This window comes from Prosopis cineraria, unplaced genomic scaffold, assembly GCF_029017545.1.
Source record: "Prosopis cineraria cultivar Desert tree isolate PC_DT_omini unplaced genomic scaffold, ASM2901754v1 PC2, whole genome shotgun sequence".
Lineage (NCBI taxonomy): Eukaryota > Viridiplantae > Streptophyta > Magnoliopsida > Fabales > Fabaceae > Prosopis > Prosopis cineraria.
In genome coordinates, this window is record NW_026555333.1 from 6,674,781 (window position 1) to 6,695,564 (window position 20,784).

Below are 20,784 nucleotides of genomic sequence, written 5' to 3' on the forward strand. Positions count from 1 at the left end.
AAAAAAAAAGCAATAATATTATTCAATTTAATTAATTATAATAAAACAAGTCATGGGTAGTTTGGGTGAAATCCTGCCATAGAAGCACAGGATTCTCAAGAAGATCGCGTCTCTGTTCTGAAGCAAGTAAATTAGATACTGTTTAATTGTTAAAAATGGTAAGAATAAAATAGATTAAAAAATGAAAATAAAATAATTAAAATACATTTTTCTTCATAATAAGTATGATAAAACTAAATATTATATATTATAAATATAAAAATCATCACACTCTAAAAAAATCTAATAAATCATAATTTTTAATCTCATAAATTAAATTACTTTTATTTTTCATGAATATGATTCACTTTTCCTCTTCTACATTATTTTATTTTTATCTTATTTTTTTCAATCAATTTCATTCAATTCTTTTCTATTTAATAACCAAGTGGTATCTCAATTAGTCTAATAGTGTAATGAGGCAGCTTAAGAAGGAAGTGGTGGGGGCCGTTACTTGTTTGGATTTTGCATTAGTTATCAGACATTGAATTTCACCAACTTTTGTTTTCCTTTTATTGCCAGGCGAGAAAGCACCTTAGCTGAACACTAAAATTGAAGTATATATAGATGCAATGGCACAAAAATTGCAAGCTAGGTGGTTTCTAAACGAGTCATAATTAGTTTTTAAATAGAAAATATTTTAAGTTTTTGTGGCAAAATAAAAAATAATTGCAAGAAAACTTTCTAAGGCTGGTGGAGGCTTTTTTTTTTTTGGGTGTGCTGTTGCTGGTTAAAGAGATTTTTCCAATGTTTGAATTAACGAAGATTTAAATTTGAACATGGATTTAGTCCAAGTCTTTCAATTGAATACACAAAAAATTATAAATTTAAATATGATTCAAAATCAAATTTATTTTTATTAGTTATTACAATTTATTTGTAATTTTAAATTTTTTTACACTATAATCATGTAAAATTTTTGTCACTTCAGTCATTTTATTTTTTTATATTTTTTACTATTAACACTTCTATGATTCTCATATTTTTTTGTAATATTTTATTGTTATTTCTTGTTGATTAAAAATATATATAAATTTATAATTCTCAATTTTATATCTTCATCTCAAATTTCAACTTATTTATTTTTTTTATTTAAATTTGTTTTAAACTATTAAATATAAAATTTTAAATACATAAACTTAAAATGTAAGATTTAAAGTTTAAAATTAAAATACAAAACTTATTAATCCAAAATAAATTTAATAATTTAGAGATTTATTAGTATTTCATAAACCAGGATACAAAATGAAAATTTGGACAAAGAATTGCGGAGACGGGAGAGAACTAAATTAAAAAATAATTTATTACATGACAATAGAAAGTGACAAGAGGGGGAAAGGGAAAAGTCAACGCGGTAGGCAGAGCAACAAAGTAGGGCCCACAGGGGCGAGGAATGCCACATCTTGCAAACTTTCTAAGAATCCAATCATAACCAAGTCGTGCCAGGCTCCCTTATATGAATGTAGGGGCAGCGGTTTGTTATGTCACTAAGGGTGTGTTTGGATTGAGGAGAAACGTTCGTTTTCAGCTTCAGCATTGATTTTTTGAACAAAATATCCAAACAGTAAAAAAATTGCAGAAATCGATTAAAAACACAAAATGTGCGTTTTTTCATAAGCTCTTCCCACCAGCTTTTCACAAAAAATTTGTCAAAAACGTTAGAGAAAATTATAAAAAAAGGCCCAAGAAAAATTACAAAAAAACACATAATTTAATAAAAATAAAATTAAACTCTCTTCTTTTCCCTTTTTTTTTCTTAATAAAATTTAAACTTTGTATATTCAAAAAATTAATATTTAATATTTAAAAATTAAATTATATAGTAATTTATATAGTTAAAAATTAATTTTAATTAAATTATCCAAACAACTTCAATTCTGTTAAAATTAATTTTAAAAAAACAGTATCCAAACAGATTGCGTTATAACATAATCAATTATGATTAAAATCTACTACTTAATTAATTATTTTCATAATCTATTATACCCAACTGAAATCCAAACGGACCCTAAGCCATGTTCATGTCAATTTTGATTAATATTAAATACAATTTCATTTATAAACATCATGTGAAATTTTAAACTTTTTTTATGTAACTTTTTTTATCAATATTTCAAAGCAATGTAATATGACTATAAATTTTAATTATTAGTTGATAAAAAATTTCATAAAAAAGACTTACAAAGTTTTGTCGCAAGATCAAAAAATTTTATTCATTCTTTTTCTATACTTTTTCATCAATTAGCAATTAAAATTAATATTTATTAACGGCAATGTTCATGTTATATCTTTTAAAATATTGTGTGGAAATATTTCATAAAAATGAGTTTAATATATCAGACACTTCCAAATTTATAACTTTGCTATAAATTTGATTCAACCCATTTTAATTTTGTCAGGAAAACTAATCAAATACATTGTTTCAAAAATATAATATAATATATATATATATATATATATATATATATTATTTTACTTTGGTGATAGAAAATTGTAAAATGACAAAGCCAAAGAAAGTAATTAACAATCTATATTTTTACATAGAGTGGTTAATAAAACAGATCGTCAATCTTTTTTTTTTTTTTTGCTTTCTTTAAGGAGAAGTTCTTAAATCACTAAAATTATCCAACACTAAAATAATTTTCTCCAACCCATCCACACAATATCTAGTCATCACACCATTCAATGAGTTACATTAGAGATGCACCGCGGAGAAATGTAAGTATATTGTTTTTTCCCCTGCAAAAGCAAAAATCGTAGTATATCTTTTTGATATTTTCATTATAAATCACGCGTTTATTATGTCATTATTAACATAAATGTAAAAATAAAATAAAATATATGATATTTATTACATAGTATTGATTACAACTCAATCATAATTATTTTAAATTTTTATCACAGAACCAAGAAAATATTTATTTCCATCTAACCAGTGATATTTTGTTTTTTTATTGTATTTTATTTTTGACTAAATCTTTATTATATTTTATATGCCGATAGAATATATATTACATCAAACTGCTCATCTTTTCTCCGTTGCCATCAAAATTTATTAATATTAAATTAAGGATTTTTTTTTTTGATGTTGTTCAGTGATAAATTATTTATTTAAATTTATTCTCTTGATCTAATACTGACTCTAATAATAAAACCAGAAAATGATTTGAGGACCACGGCACGGTATAAGTAATGGCTCGTAACGCAATTGCGTGATTTCCTTGCAATCTGCCCCCTCTTGGGAAGGAACAAGATGATGCGATGATGCAGAAATATTATTTTATTTTTATTTATTTATTTATTTTTAATACATTTCTTGAAAAAAAAACTTACATACTTAAACTTATATTTAACATGCTTAAATTTAATTAAATCAAGATTTGTGGATATTTAATAAATTATTTTTTATTATAAATTTCTGTCATTAATTAAATTAATATATTAAGATCTATGTTTTATGATTTAATTTGATATAATATATTAAATATATAAGGTTAAAAACATAAGACTTATCCTGAAATAACACTCCCAGTCGCATGAAACAGAAGCACTGACTGATCCACGTTTCCACGTACCAAGATTGCGTAGATTAAGGAATAGAAAAAATTCTTACGTGCTAAGAAAAAATGTTGCCAGATTACGGAGGGGAATTATTGAAGGTACTTGTTGACGTTTTAATGTGAACATTTCCTCGATATATTTGACTACCGCTTTTCTAAATTTCAAACCCGCAGAAAATGTTTTATGTTTTTAAATTATTAGGACGACCATTAAAAAGTCCAGTGGCACCAAGCATCTTTGTCTCTCATACCAGGACGCTGCTGTTGTTACTGTTGCAATTGGTCTTTGTAATCCATGTTACTCTGTTCCATCCATAATAATACAAGTTGTAACTAATTAATATGCATTTCTAAAAAAATTGACAAAATCTTGATGTTTTAAAAATTTGTACTTATTTTCAACCGTCTTCTTGCATATAATAAATATAACATTTAGTTTATTTAAAACACTCATTAATTATTCAATAAAGTAAGGATGTAGTTGAGAAAATATTCTCACTTGGTTCAAATATGTAAAGTATTTTTAATCGAATCTCACCGTTAATAAAGTAATTACTTGTCTTTAAATTAACCATATCTTTTTATATTTATCTCTATTTAACAGGGTATTTCACCCAAAAAAATATAAAATAATTTATTCAATGGGAATACTTTAAAAAAAATAATGATTACACTTTAAAAAATTAAAAATATATTACATTTTTTAATATTCAATTTTTAAAAAAATATCTTATATTTTTTAAGAGGAAATAATAACATCTACCTGATATCCTAATCCTATGCTTTGGACCAGGCAAAACTTCTAAAAAAACAACTTATATTATGGTTTAGAGGGAATAAAAAATAAAATCCACTCCCTTCTATCCTGTTTTCAAGTAACTTACATGTTCCATGGAGATTAGAGAAAATTTTAAAATTTATACCTACTAAATATATATACTTTCATTATATACTTTTTCACTCCAGCACTTAATGGAGCTGAAAGAAAAAAGTTATTGTGAAAAGTTAACAACACTGCCTTATAAATGCGGTTAAAAAAAAGTCTTCCATTCTTCGAAATAAGATTTGAAGAAGTGTCTTCTAATCTTTATAAATATTATAACTATTGGAGCATGTTTGGTTTCATTTTATATTAAAAACCATCTAAACCAGACATTTTAGTGTTTTATAAACTCATCCTCCACTATTCTTAATAAGTTATTATTAGAATTTAGAACTAAAATGTGCGAGAGGGGATGTACAATAATGCTTTTTACAGTTCAGATGCATTTAAATGTTTTATATTTAAAAAAATCTAAAAAGATTGAGGATTAACTATACCAAGTGATGCTGGCATCTCGCGTTGGTGACCTGTAAATCCCAATAATTAAAAATAATAATGATGTGGGTATTATATCTTTTTGACCCAATAAAGTGAGTGGGCAGAGAAAATTAGAGGGCATGCCGCATGAAGCTTAAGGCACAAAAGAGAGGCTGACATTAGAGATGCCATTCCAACAATCACTGCTCTTTGCATCTCCCGTTGAACGCCCTATAGTTCTCCTCTATGTACTCGCCCTCATGCTTGCCTTTTTTCTCTCTCCGTTTGCAAAAAATATAAGCCAATTCTTTTGAATCCATTAATTAGGACTGACTCATTCCTAAAAGATTAGCCCTTAAAAGCCTTATTTGGCACATATATATGAACTTTGAGGGATTAAGATTGGGATTGAGATTGGTGTTGGGGTCGAGACTTTAAAAATATATTTAGTATAAAGTAATATTTAGAGGGAATACTTACATTAGTTTTTTTTTAATTCATTAGAAATGAGCAAAATACCATAATGCCCCTTATTATTAATAAAAAAATAATCATGAAGATGAACAGTGCACAATTCAGGGGACGAGCTCTACACTTCGGATCTGGAGCTTCTCGACGATGGATGCAGCGGAGCTGGAGAAGAAGGCGGCGGATCTACTTTCATCTTCGACTTTGCGGCGGATCTGAAATTGCATCTTCGTCATCTTCATTGTAAATTCTGAAACTCAGATCTACTTTCATCTTCGACTTGAACCCAGATTTACTGCTTGTTAACTATTGCTTTTGTCCAAGTTATCGTGGGTAAGGGCGAAAGTCACCACCGACAATAGAGGAGGTCGTCCATGGTGAACGTGCTCGAGTTGTTAAGGAGAAGGGAGTCTAATATTTTTACTTTTTAGGAGGCTATTTTGGTGAGGAAAATTTCAATCCCAGGATTAATTTTAGTAGGACTGAACAATACCATGAGAGGCAGTGGGTTTCAGTATTCCCACTTAAGTGGGACTGAGCAATCCCAAATGCTGGTGAACCACTCATACCAAACATGTAAAAGGTGGGATTACTCTGACCCAATCCCAATCCCCATCTTTCAGTGCTGCATATCAAACGAGCCCAAAGAGTCTGAACCTAATCGAGCTATTTTTGATAAGCTAAATTGTATTTTAAGGCTTCATTTTGTGAAACTTGACTTTAGATTTTAGGGTTAAAGAGCTGGCCCTATAAGCCTTAGCTCTATTTTTAAAATATAATATATTTATAATCTTAAAAAAATATTACATATAAAATTAAGTTTAAGAAAATAAATTTAAGTCAATCTACATCACAACAAACATGCAAAACAAAACATTAAGTCTAATATCAAACAGTAACATCAAAATCAACGCTAATAAAAAAATAGACTTTACTAATATTATATGACCAAGTCTAGTGTTTTCATTTCTTTTAGTTAGATATTTAGTCTTTTAGTCTTTTATTTTTTATATTATTTTTTAAAAAATAAAAGGGTTTTAAAGGGTCGGTTCTTTTAAGCCTAAATTATTATTTTCTACTTTAAAATAACAGCCTAGCCTTAACTATTCTTGGGCTTAAAATTTTTTGTCCCAATTAACTCGACTCTAATTGACAATTATAGTTTCTTTGAGGTTACATGTGAAAAAATATAAGATGTTTTTAGATTTTCATAGGTAATTATTTTTTTAAAGTATTCTTAGTAAATAAATCACCCAACCTTTCACTTTTAAGTGGGACATTCTATTAAACAAGAAAAGATATAAAAAGATGCATCAGTTTAAAAATAGCTAACTTATTGGGGGTTAAAAATGCATTGTATTTTTTATTAGATGGATTAGTTTTTATTTTTCCAATCACATAATATTTAATATATATAGGCAAGAATCTATCTCTAATTCTCCAACTTTACAAAATGTTATAATTTGGTCTCATAATTTTATAAAACATTTTTTTAGTTATCTGACCTCAACTTCGTTAATTTTATTACTAAAAAATGGGAACATTAAAATTTTAAAGGCTAGCAAAGGATCCTCAAATGTTAAGATATTAAGTTTAATTTTTTAAATTATAATGATTGGCACAAAAATAATCACTTGTAAATTCTTTTTCAGCATTTTATACCAATGAAATTAATGGTATTAGAGTTAGAGAATAAAAAAAAAATTATTAAATCAAGGGATAAAACTGAAATCTTGTATTAAATTAGAAGATCAAATAATTATTTTGCCTATTATACGATCATAGAATAGGTCCAGACAATATTAGTTCCTCAATAAGATTTTCTTAATTTAGTTATAAGGCTAAAAGACAATATCTCACCTAAGAAGCATTACATCCTCGTTGATCTCTCTTTCAAACAGGCAAAGAAAGACGTTGAAGTCATGTTTAAAATATTTATAAAAGCATTAGCACAGTAATAAATATAGTTTAATCGTGTTGATTACATATCACTAGAGAACCTTGTCTAAAAATGTCTTGCTAGTCATCATGTTACGCGGGCCGTGAAGCACGTTGCAATACATAACCAATTCCTCTCACCCATCACCATCACTTAAAAAAAACAATAACCTTCACTCAACATCTTCAAGGTTTGGATCACTCTGTTAATCACCACGAAATCCTCTGTTTCTCAAACATGAAGCTGCAAACAAACTTAACTCATCACTAAAAACCCATTCATCTGCATTAATCATAACAAAAGGAAACCTAGTTATAGGATCGTGTTTGCTTTTTGGTCATCCACTGAAAGCCGTGATGGGATCAAAAGTTTGACACTGAAAGTTGGTTTTTTTGGTTCACGAGCATGACTGTTATATGTAGATACTGGTATGTGACCGGCTCATAAAATTAAAAAGAAAAAAAAGCCAAACACCAAAAGACAACAGAGAGAAGAAGAAGAAGTTCGTGAGAAGGACCAGTCACATGGATTTGGAAATGACATAACACTTAAGCGAAGAAAAAACATAAACCAAAGGAGAACAAAAAAAAACGGAGAGAGACCAAGTGTTGGGTTCTTAAAGGTGGCCTTAAAGCAGAATGGCTATTTTAGATTCCAAGAGATAGGGGTTGATTCATGAGACTCAAAATCTCTAGAAAAAGAAGATTCTTGTGGATGAGGTCTAGCTCCATGTGAGGTTGTCACAGGTGGTATCAGAGACAGGTATGCACACATTGCAGCAACAATAACAACAAGAACAGGTAGCCCCATTAACGAAAGAGAAGGCCAGAGCATGTTGCTCGTGAAAACGTCTCCTTTTGTTATGTTATGAGAATCTAATCTTAATGCCATTTTGGTGGGCAGATATTATAGTCATCACCCACATCATTTCATTCATTTCTATATGCATAGTATCACACCAGTACCTTCCAAAAGAAAATGTTTCTTTTCTCATGTGTATGAATAAATAAATGAAAGGAGGCACCAAAGCTAGTGAAAAAGTGGAAAAGGAGTTGGTAGAGGGCATGCTTGGGTTGGCTTTTTAGGTGATAGTGGGGGGATGATGAGGAAGAAAGAGGAAGAGTACGTCTGATATAGGCCTCTCCTGTTTGGGGACCGAAATGATTGTGATATGAAAATTTAGTACAGAGCAGAGTGACTTGGACAATTTTATTGCTTCTCTTGACTTGTTCTGTGCCGCTATAAGTGAACTCTGCAACTGCTCACTTTGACATTTTTAATTATTTCGAAATTATTATTGGATTCAGAAGCATGGCTCCGGTTCACTACACTCTCCAGCTCATTGAAAATTGCTTCTTTTTGTAAGAACCACCCATGGTGAGTTTGTGGGGTGGTGCTGGCAGAGATAGATACATGCGTATTCAATTTCACTTCGTCTGCTATTTATGGCGTTTCATTCTTTTTTTTTTTTTTTCCGTTTCGCGTCAAACTGTTTTCTCAGTCTCTTTTCTTACCCTCTTTTCCGTTTCTCTTCTTTCAAACCCCCCTGTTTTTTTGTAAGAGAGACTACCAAGATATCCCTTTCTTTTTTCTTGTTTTGAAATATGTTTTTATGGTTATATTAAGGCCAAAAAATACGTGGCATAAGTGGTGGAGAATTCATCTTGCTCTTCTCCACGCATGATTTTTCCGTTATAGAAATAAGATGGAGAATAGCTCATATTATGAAATGAATAAGGGCCGGGCAATATAAAAATGCAAAGGCTAAAATATACATTTAATGATTTAATTTTACACAACATTTCATCTTAGTTTCTTAATTTTATAAAGTGTTTTTTACTCCTTTAATTTCAATATTATTAGTTTTATTTCAACAAATTTTTTTATTAAACTTTTAAATATTAATAAAAATATTTTCAAATGTTGACATATTAAATTTAATTTTTTTAAAATAACAATAATTGACATAAAAAATAACACTTAAAATTAACGATGTCAGAGTTAAAAACTAAAAAATATTTTACAAAATTAAATGACAAATTAAATTTTTATTTAAAGTTAAAGGATTAAAAGTATTTTTTAGCCAACTGCAAAATAAAATAAAAAAGTACAGAATGAGAAAGTGGGCAAGGTAAAATTTAAACTTAGAAATATTAAAAAAAGGGTAATTAGAAGAGGATGAAAATAAAAAGAAAGAGAGTAGGCAAAGTTATTAGTTATGTGTTAGGAAGGGCGTAAGATGGATTTAGAAAAGTGGACGCAGATGACAATTGGCAAATAGAGGGAAATATATAGGGTTCATAACATAACGCTCAAAACAGTCATAACTCAATAAATTTAAATTGTTTTTACCAAAGAGAGTGTAAATGAAATATATAGGCATGTAGCAGCAGCACGTTCAACTTTCAGTGGCACAGGCATTTCGACCCCCCGGGACCATTGGTCCATTATCTATTAGAGAGGGCAGGACAAGCCGTCAAGCCAATAACTTGTTAGTAAATGAGGTCTGATTTATTCAATTTTTTGAGGTATCAATTGTGAACTCCCGGATAATTTAACAGGGAAACATAGACAAATATGTTGATATATATATATATATATATAATATATTCATTTTCTATCGAACTGAACGAGTTGTTTTTTTATTATTATTATAAAATCACTAAGGGAATATTTCTGAAAGCAGGTTGATTAAAAAATGTGGGAATACTTCTTACAATATATAATCAACTTATTTATAATAGTTTTCATGAGTTTTATTCAAAAAAATCCAGATAGACTGGATTTCTTTCCTTATTTTTTCTTTTTTGGGTAAAAATTGGATTATTTTCTAAAACAAAAGATGACGGTGACTGTGCAAGAGCTTGTGGTGGAGGGCATTTGTTTGTGGAAATTAATTTTTAATTCGGAAGAAAAAGGCCTTGACGCTCTTGATGGGCTGCTGCCGCAGCACCTTCTCAATGCGGCTAACTCAGCATTTGACTACGTTGAAGTGATTTTGACACGTGACACATGTTGTCCACACGTTATAAAAATCGAAATAAGTCACGCTCTCAATAACTTGGTAGTGTAAAATCTTATTTAATGTTAAATTGATATGACACATGACATGCAACTCAATATTAATCTAGAGCGGAAGCATATAATCTATTTCTCTTCAACAGAATGAAGTTATATTTGCATGCTAACAAAAAATAGGATTCGCTGGATCATAAACAACCATATAAACATGTTGCACCTAAGTTCCACGGCAACCAAAAAACGTCTGACATGTTTATCATAGGTACATTCATAACTAATTTGATCTAGTTTATGTCGAGAATTTTTTACAAATGTCTGGTAGGGTGTCAATCCCATGCGTCATCTGTTTCAAATAACAAACGCCACCAATACTTCCAATCCATTTAAAAGTAACGCCAGAAAAATATCAAAATCATTTGTATGTTAAACATCACATTAGACACATTTTTCGTTTCTGTTAGATGAATGAATGAGTTCATGATGTTGATAACTTAGTTTACCTACAGGCTTCCATGATTACCAACATGGATTGGACCAAAGAACAAAAGAATGAAGGCAGCTCATCCTGAGAAAGAAAAACAGGGATATACGTGGCTGGCACAACAATGCTTGCAAAATGAAACGCTAAATTTTCTGTCAGTTCGTCTATTGCCTATTAGCAGGCATAAACGTCATAATCAGCTTTCCATCATTGGTTCAGGGCCCCATGTTTCAGGTTGGGACTTGTTAGCCTAACGCACAGAGTCGAAAAGGATGTCCTTGATGACCTTTAAGGAAAAAGGGAGCGGGTCAAGACAATGCCTTCCACAAACCAGACTCAAATAAGACGTAAAATTTTGATCATAGAATTGGCCACGCGATCTGAAACAGAGTATGTATACCAGTGACATTAGACCATGTACTTGCTCCACTGTTATTTTTGCACTGTCGCGATTTACCTTAGCAAGTTGAGATTCTTCCTGTAAATCCATCGAGTCATCAACATCATCTAAATTGGGGAGGAAAAGGAGAGGAGAGGATGAAAAGGAGGAGGCTTTCAGCATAACAGTTTAACAGATACAGTCCAGTGTTAAGAATATACTTCTCTGAGTTGATACCAGTCATGGACTCATTGTGTACTTTGGACATACAGTAACTTTACTTTATATCTAAATGAGAGCTGAAGAAGAAAACGAATGTTAAGCACAACTCACCTCTCCCAAATCCAAGCTTTCATTAGGCTTATGTCTATCAAATTAAAGTCTGGCTTCTAAGACATGTAAAGTCCCTGATCATCACATTCTAGTTATATCTTGTAGTAACTGGTTTATCACATATCCCTTCCCTGGTAAATATTTTTTGATTTCTTTTCCACTATTTTTCACCTGAAATCCCTCCATCTACTGCCACAAGCAGGGAAAATGCGCAGCACTCCTTTTTGTTGTTTCTAAAAAATCATCCATTGAAGAAATCAGGGGATAAAAAAAAAAAAAAAGATCACAAAAATTAATGCATGACAATGCGAAGCAGTAATAAGGCTATGGGTGCAAGATTATATCTTAGTGTTAGCGCAGAAACGTGAAAGAATTGAAATCTTAGATCAAAACATCATATTTGGCTTTTTGATCCAACTCCTAGATCATACAACATGCTGAGGTAGAACACTCGTAACGGTTATAGAGATGACCAACATGCCAAATAGTCATCATCTCACAAAGTTAGAAGAAGAAAGGGCAACCACCAAAACCAATGGAAAAGAAAGCAATATCTTGATCATAGATTCTCACGGTTGGCCTTAGAAACAGGCTTGACATTGCGCTGGGCAATCTATAACTAATTTTTTCCTGCTTAGACAGTAGATAAACATTGAAGAGACTGAGTTAAAAAAAAAAAAGGATTGAGATCAATATCAGCTTAAACTATGTCTCTGATTTCAAACTAACAGTAATAAACACCTCAGGAACATCAAAATATAGCAATTTCTATATATGAAAGAAGACGGTGTAGATTTCCAAAGCAACAGTTACTCACTTCTTTCTTTCTAGGAGCAGGAGGTATCAGTGGTCCAAAGCGTGAATGCGACAACTGATTCTCAGCTTGTTCTATCTTTTCAGCTACAATAAGGAGGTTTTACTATTGAGATAATTATACTTCTAGTTATAATTTATAACAAAACCAAGAGAGATTGCAGTAATATGTAAGTCACGTAACAATACCTAGATCTGAGATTTGTCCTGCAACCCAATCTCCAGTACCCAATAAAGGAGAAGATGATAGTGTATTCACCCGGTATTTGTTCCATAGCAGATCCAAGAGGTGTGAGTCAAGAGATGACTTAAAGTAAGTGATATCCAATGCATAATACTGCAAAAAGCACAAAAACGGAGATCAAACAACCTGGGAATACGTGTTCTTGAAAGGAAAGGGCAAGAAGTAAGAATAACCCGTTTATAATGGACACCAAAATCTTCAATCTTGTTGAGCGGGATGGTTTGATACTCAAGAGATAGGTTCATCTGGAGGCTCAAGTCCTTCTGGGTATGTCCTGAACGCTCCAATCTCAACTTTCCCAGCAGAAACAGTCCTTGTAGGGTCAATAACAACAGCTATAAAGGGTTCCTGAAACTGCTGATTTAGCATTTGCGTATATACATCGATTCCCGAAAGCCAGCATCCATAACCAGGATGAGAATGATACCATCCCACAACATTCTCCAACCGGCCAGCCTACACCAGGAGATACTGTTAGCTAGCTTTAGAATCAGTCAAGCTTTGAAACGGTCTTGCAAGGAAGCCCAATTGAGTACATTACCCTTTGCGAGAAATCAAACCATGGGACAGAGAACCAATGCCCAATAATTCAATTATATAATTTAGCCCGGGGTACTCAAGGGCAATGTAATTTCATTAGAAATAAGGCTTGCGAAACATTATCTCTCTCTCTCTCTCTCTCTCTCTCTCTCTCTCTAGGGTTGAGGTGTTAAACGCAATGTAAACAAGAGCTCTCAAACTTTCACCTTGCAACACAAAAGAATAATTGCAACCAGGGTTTTCACATGATTCGAATAATCCTATAAGCGCATCCTTATAAAATCTAAACAAAGCCGAAGACATAAACAAGGACGGAAGTTAGAAAGAAGCAAACCAGTAAAAACTAAAAGCACAGACCTGCTTGTTTGTCTGAGAATAATCAACCATGTACTCATAGGCATCAACTTGGGCATTAACCCGAGTCTCGGTGCCTTCAACAGGTTAAAGCAAAGGCGTCCATGACGATGATGGCATCACCGTCGGTTTTGCCCTGCATGAGACCCATGACCTCAATGGTGCCGCCGGAGCGAGCGTGGACAACCATCTTGAGGAGAGCGACGGCGGAGATCTTAACACGCTTGAAGGAGTGAGGGTCATTGACCCAAGGCTTCTCACTCTGAAAGTCGTTCTGGGCGGTCTCATCGTAGTAGAAGATGGAATCGGAAGCTTGGTCGGTAGAAGTTGGAGTGTCCATAGGAATGATGTTGTTCTCGAGCCCCCATGTCTGCTGTGCTAGCGCACAAGACGAGGAGAGGGGCTCCATTCAAAATTCCGATTTTGGAGAAGAGGAACGAAACTACTTGATCTTATTCGGCGTCGCGGTATCCTGCCGCGACTGACAGAGTACTCGAATGTACGACAGAATATCCATTCGATAACAAAACATGAGGTAAAAAAAAAGAGGAAAGCTTTCGGACACTTATTTATTCCGCTCCCGAATATGTAAAAAACAATTAGGTGTTTAGGTTGATTTATAATTTACACTCATTTATAATTTATTTTTTACTGTTTATAATTGAGCTTTCAAAATTTGTAAAATTCTTACTGTTTACAACTTGTTCTCAACTGAACTTCTGCAATTTGCAACTAAGCCATGTGTTAACTAGGTAGAGACATTTTCGATCTTTTTTTTTTTTAACAAAAACCCTTGATTCTTCCATGCAATTTTAGAAATCAATGATCCTTTAAAATTATTAATTTTTCTCCATAGTCCTCACGCATTACTCTCTTAAAATCATTCATACAAATTTAAAACTTTATAGGAATCCTTATGGAATTGCAAAGGTCAAAAGTCTGTCTGTTGATTTAAAGCTTTGGAAAATGGTATATAATTGAACCATGACTTTATAGACATTGGCATGGTTTAATTTTTGAAACAGTGCGGTAGTGTAATTGAGTAGTTTTTTATAACAAGAGGACAGATATAAAGAAAAGATTGGATAATACTTTCTTTGATCTTATTTATAAATCAGTATTTTATCGAAATTAATGAAAACCTTGAACCGTATTAACTTTATCTTAAAATTTAATAAATTTTCACCTTTATTATTAATAAATGTTCTTAAATCTTACTACTAATATCTTTATTCAAAAGATTTAATAAGGATAAAATGTAAAGAGAAGAATTGAAAATTAACAAGTACCTTATAGATAACATTAAATTTTTTTTTCCTTTGCCTACCTTATAAATAAGATTAAAAAAGTATGATTTATTATTTTATATTTTCTACTGGCCTATATATTTTCTTTTCTATTATTTTTTTGAAAAATTAATCATTTAGATCGTATAGCTTTAACTCAGGTATAATTTAGTCTTTGAAATTTTAATTTAGTTGTAAATTAGTCTTTAAGTTTTGTCTCTTATAATTTTATTCTTAAAGTTTTAACCTCTTAAATATTGATCTCTATATTTTAAAAAATAAAATTATAAAAATTAAAAATATTTTAAACTTTATTACTAATTTCTTAAATTACTAAACCTTTTTAATATTTATAAATATTAAAATATTAAAATATTTTTAATTTACTAATTTTTAAAATATAGGGATCAATATTTAAGAGGTTAAAACTTTAAAGATTAAATTATAAGAAATAAAATTTAAAAAATAATTTATAATTAAATTAAAATTTTAAAAATTAAATTAAAATGAGTTAAAATTATAAAAATTAAATGATTAATTTTTTTTTTTTTTTTGTATTTTCTGTCATCCAAGATCCAACTCTCAATTTACTTAATTTACACGGAAAATCATGGATAGATCAGAGAAGGCACAGGGAAGTCACCAAACCCTAAACGGCGGGAAAAGTACAGCATTCTTGGCGGGAAACAATCTAATTCCAAACCCATTCTCAAATCTCTCGTATTTAACATTTTGTTGCCAGTCTCTAGTTATGCGTTTCTTTCTCTCACGATCTCTGGTCCATTCCCTTTTCTGGATTAACTGATGTTCTCCGGCAGCCAGCTCGACGCCACTGCCGCCTTCTCAGGCGGTGGATTCATGACAACCGAGTCTACCCAGCTCAACGATTCATCCCCATTACCGGCCAAAGTAAGTGATCTGTCTCTCTTTCCTATTTTTCATTCTTAAATGTCCGTTTTGTTGCAGAAAAGACCAAAATATGATCAAATTCGAGCTTGATTCTTGAACATCTTACTGTTATACTGGTTGCTTCGATGTTTATGGGGTTGCGAAATTATGGGGTACAGTTATTCGCCTCATTTTTTATCTATTGATTAACTGGGTTCATCGTTTTACTTGTTCTCCTTATCCTACGCACGGCCTTTTTGGGGAAAAGAGCCGGGACACGCAGGGTTTAGTTCCAGTAACAGTGAAGCAGATAAGCGAAGCGTCGCACTCTGGAGATGAAAAGTCGAATTTCCTAATCAACGGCGTGGATGTTACCAATGTGAGATTCATTCTCTACTTGTTCAAGAAATATACTACTTTTACGTCCAGATGGAGCCTCTGGCATATAAATTAAATAATTACTTCCGCTGATCTGGATGATCATTTAACGATATATCAAGATGATAGTTTTGAAATTTATAAGTTTTTATCCGTCGTAGCTTATACTTGGTATGGTTTCATTTACTTTTTGATTCAGGTAACCTTGGTTGGTATGGTGTTTGAGAAAGTTGACAGAAACACTGACGTTAGTTTTGTTCTGGATGATGGAACAGGGCGGATCACGTGTAGAAGATGGTACTATATGAATATCTAATGCTATAGCAATTTGTGACAAACGTGTTTTTGTCCTTGCTGTGAATATCTAAATCATTCATGACCTATTTTATTTATTTTACACTACTGTGTACAATGCTGTGATAATGCATTCTGAATGCCTTTCTGATTGTTTAACTAGGGTGAATGAGCCTTTTGACTCCAAGGAAATGGAAGAAATACGGTGAGATTATACTTTGTATGTGAATATAAGAGTCAGTGGTACCTCCTTGATTCTCACCTTTTCAAGATATTCAATGACAGAGATGGTATGTATGTTCGTGTATATGGGCATTTGAAAAGCTTTCAAGGTGTAAAACAGGTTGTTGCTTTCTCAATCAGGTATCTGTACTATTCCTGTTTTCTTAAAGTATATCAATTGAATCATGCTTGTTTGATCTCTTTCTACTCACAGTAGTAAAAATCAGTTTCCTGCCAAATGCAATTTTCTTTTTTGAGTCTTTGGTAAGTTACATAAATTCATAAAGTAGATCCTGGGTACAAAATACACCTCAGTCACGTTCACTGGCCAGTGTTTTATGGCTGGAAAAGTGATCTGATATGCATGATCAATGTCACACAGAACATCAGGTCTGTTCCCGCTGTAAGACCAATAAAGCTTTAGTATTTGGTGCTGCAGTATCCAACTTTTTGGGGGGTTTGACACAATATTGTTGAATGAGGGCATGGAATTGATTTTTCATGATTCCTTGAGCTTTTAGCTTTACTCAGTCCGTTCAGTCTGTGACAAGTCAAGGATCATGGCACATGGGTTGTGTGCCTTTTTGGGGGCACAGCTCCTAGTGTCTTAGGAGCCATGCATAAATAGGGTTAATGTGATAATATCTAGAAAAGAGGGCGGGGGGAATTTACCAAGCAGAGATGCTTGCCGTGCTTCCCTTGAATGGCAGGTCACAAATGACATGAAATGCCCTAAATCTGTTGCAGTGCATTGTCGGGTTTGGGAGTGATCAAGGAAGTTAGGGTGATTTATGAAGGACTGCATGTACTGTATACTGTTTTCATGGGTGTTTAAAATGGTTTGATCAGTGAATGCAAATAATGATTGGAAAGCCTCTTAAAGATATGATAGGTTGTTCTCTGCTGTCCTTCAAATGCTTAAGGCTGTAAATTTTTGCATTTGCATACTATCATAAATCTCCCATTAAGGAAAGAAATGTTGATTGTCTGACTAGACATAAATTTGTGATGTAAATAAACTCAGTTTTAAACTTCAACCATGCTCATTGGGGAGTCCTAAAATATACATTAGGACTTAGGAGGTTGCATGTGGAATGATTCTGTGATCTGTCTCCCTCCCCTTCTGACTTCTCTTTGATTTTTCTTTCTGAATTAATGTTCTCTATAAATGTTATGAAGTTAATATCGAGACTACTGCTCAGCATATTGGTTTAGAGATTTGCAGTTTGTCTGATAACTATGATCTTGTTCAGTTTCAATTTAATTGCAGTGGTAATTATTATTTGGTCCTACCCAATGTGTGGAGTTTGCTATCGACGTTAGATAGCATTTAGATCTTCAACTTCTGTTCTCAATAATATTCACTCATTGCATTGAAATTTGAAGATTGGTTACTTCTCTTGATGGGTTTACATTTGAACCACGTTAATATTGCTTGAAATTGAAAAGTAATCGTCTATATTAACCATTAATGTAATCATTCTTAGAGAAGATGTATAGTTTGCTGGATTGGTTGGATTGTCTTTCTTACTTTATACTTGTGCTACTTTCTCCAGGCCGGTGATGAGTTTTGATGAGATTTCTTTTCACTTTATCGATTGCATACATAATCATCTTCACTCAAAAGTAAAGGTAGATATTTTCCTACTTGCGTGCATCAAGTCCATTTTTGTCATTAGTTAACAGCATCAAACGAAATGCATTTCTTTGAATTTCTTTTTCCTAGGTTGAAGGAGTTACTCCTGCACGCCCTTCATCTTTAACCACATCTCATGTATCAAATGGACATCAGGCACCATCATCTAATCCAGTATGAGATTGATCTGTCAAAAGTTTTGGTTAAAATTCTTTTTGTGTATGATTGGATTGATTAATAATTTTCTATACCTCAGTTATATGCACAATATAGCGTGGATGGGCTCAAGGACTGTGATAAATTGGTCCTTGATTATCTGAATCAGCATTCAGACATGTGAGTTATACGATGAGAATTTTATGTTTTGTGCTTTTCTTCTCACCTCAGTTTTCATTAAACTTTTTTGAATTGTGAATACCACTATTAAAAAATTGAATCATTTTCGAAATTTCAGGTCTGATGAAAGGGGAATACATGTTGATGAGCTTTCTCGAGAACTTAAACTTCCATTGGACAAGATCATGTACTCTCCCTCTGTTTATCTGAAATATGAGTATTGCTATGCATGTGTCTGGTAAATTACAACTAACTTAACCGTTTGCGATGGTAGGTTGTCTCTGAAAACACTTGGCGACGATGGATTAGTATACTCCACCATTGACGACAATCATTACAAGCAAGCTTGATGTATTTAACCGCCTGGATACTATGACCTACATTATTGATTGTCTTTTTTCGTTGGGGTGAAGAGGAAGTAGATAAGTTTCTGGATGGATTAAATTAATGGAAGATTGAACTGAACGAGCTATGTTTGTTCATGGACTGTAATCTTTAGGGTTGCAGAAGATTTTAGCTTATTTCTCTTGGCTACTTTTGGTAGTATATAATGGCACAAGAATTGATTTCTTCAAGCATGATGGTTCCATGCAAAAAGATTCGTATTTGTTTTATTAATAATTAAAGATAAATTTCATGAATGTGAAGTTATGACTCTTCAAACAAAGTTGGGGATGGTTGCACAGATAAAAGTCAAATGGCCGCATTTTTTAAACAAGGTATCTATAATTTATGAGCTGTTGACTGAAATTTAATCCTTGGTTCCATGAGAAGAGAAATAGGAGGATAAGTTTTAATGAGTTTGATTTCTTTTAAAAAAAGGAGTGGCGAGCTTAAAAAATTTAGTTTATTTTCCTTGCATTTTTTTTCTTTTTTATTCTTTTATATGGATTTCCCTTGCTCTTTTTTATATGCTTTTATTAAAATTTGTAATCTCATTTATCCATTTTTTAAATTAATGTTATTAAAATTTTTCATGTCCTCCAAGAATCATCTGTATACCATATACTAGTAGTGTTATTACTTTTTAATCTACATACTAATAATCCTCGACGTCCAAAGTCCTTTTTTTTGGGGGGGGGGGGGGATCATCTGTCTGCTCCACAATTATCCATGTTTCCAGACATTATACAAAACGATCAAAGGATTTCCTGAGCCCAGCATTATGGCCCAAGCGAAGTTCATTTGGGCCCATATCCAAAGGGCTATTATGGCTCTGGCCCAATATCCGACACATGAGCTGGCTGGCCTCGGCATCGTCATAATGTAAGAACGTGAAGAAGAAATGTAAAGCCCAGGCTAAAATGTTCTTGTAGGGGTCACTTCCAGGTGAACCTTACAACGCTTGAATATGATCTACGTTGGTCCTTGTGGTGACGTGACCACCTCCACCCAACCCCCTCAATATCATATGTATATGCCATGTGTCCAATTAATTGGATTCACTCCTCACAAAGCAACATAATGACACCTCCATAGCATATCATACGTGCGTGATACAATAGACATGCATCTCTTATATTTTCATATTTGAATGTTAATAAAATATATTATATGTAGTTATTTTTAAATATTAACATTTTGTTAATGAAAATAAAAACTATGTATTTATAACATACAAACACGTTAATTTTTTTAATTAAATTGTCTTGAATTATTATACATATTGTTTATTTGTATAAGTAAATATTTAATACTTTTGTTACTCAACTTGCACACAATATCAATAAATAATAATTTAAATAGTTAAATGGAAAAAAGAGAATATTTTTGTCTCACCATTAAATATACAAAACATTGACCATTAAATTAAAGTTTGACCAAAGGTTAAATGGTATATTTGTTCAAAAACTTTTCTCCAAGAATGCTAAATATTCTAAACTTTTGTTTGAAGCTTATTTGCTCTAGAAGTTTTCTTCTTCATCATCCTCTTCTTCTTCCTCCTCCTCCTTCTCTACCAACAAGATCTTGCACTACCATGGATTAGAGTCCAAATGTGAAGTTGGAAAAAATGGGTGTTTGAGATTTGGCTCAGCACTTTTCCTCCTTAGAAATGACTACTCAAGCCCACAATGTCGCCGCTCTATCCATTAAAGGTAAACCTACCATTCTTAATCTCCTCTAGATTGCCTTTATCCTCCCTCAGCTTGCCACTTGCTCTAACATCCAAGCCATTGCTTTTGCCATCGCCACTATGGTCATGTTTGATGCCGTGAAGCCCTCAGAGGTATCTAAGTCAAGGCCGGAGTCCATTGAATCATTATAGTTGAGTG

At 32.2% G+C, this 20,784-nt stretch overlaps 2 protein-coding genes across 2 annotated transcripts; one reads left to right on the forward strand and one right to left on the reverse strand.

Moving 5' to 3' along the window:
* Positions 1-10,731: 10,731 nt before the first annotated feature.
* LOC129299312 (COP9 signalosome complex subunit 5b-like) lies at positions 10,732-14,003 on the reverse strand. Its single transcript, XM_054937782.1, is given in 8 exon segments — positions 10,732-11,094; positions 11,209-11,286; positions 12,338-12,420; positions 12,523-12,670; positions 12,751-12,807; positions 12,809-13,033; positions 13,475-13,558; positions 13,560-14,003. Coding segments are annotated over 8 exon segments (1,032 nt in total). The 5' UTR covers positions 13,881-14,003; the 3' UTR covers positions 10,732-11,058.
* A 1,389-nt stretch (positions 14,004-15,392) lies between these two features.
* LOC129303549 (replication protein A 32 kDa subunit A) lies at positions 15,393-19,086 on the forward strand. The gene is made up of 10 exons (XM_054942924.1): positions 15,393-15,666; positions 15,914-16,024; positions 16,223-16,320; positions 16,481-16,522; positions 16,603-16,680; positions 18,096-18,171; positions 18,266-18,349; positions 18,432-18,511; positions 18,630-18,698; positions 18,786-19,086. Exons 1-10 carry the CDS (start codon positions 15,562-15,564, stop codon positions 18,859-18,861), a joined length of 819 nt encoding a protein of 272 aa, XP_054798899.1. The 5' UTR covers positions 15,393-15,561; the 3' UTR covers positions 18,862-19,086.
* Positions 19,087-20,784: the final 1,698 nt, after the last annotated feature.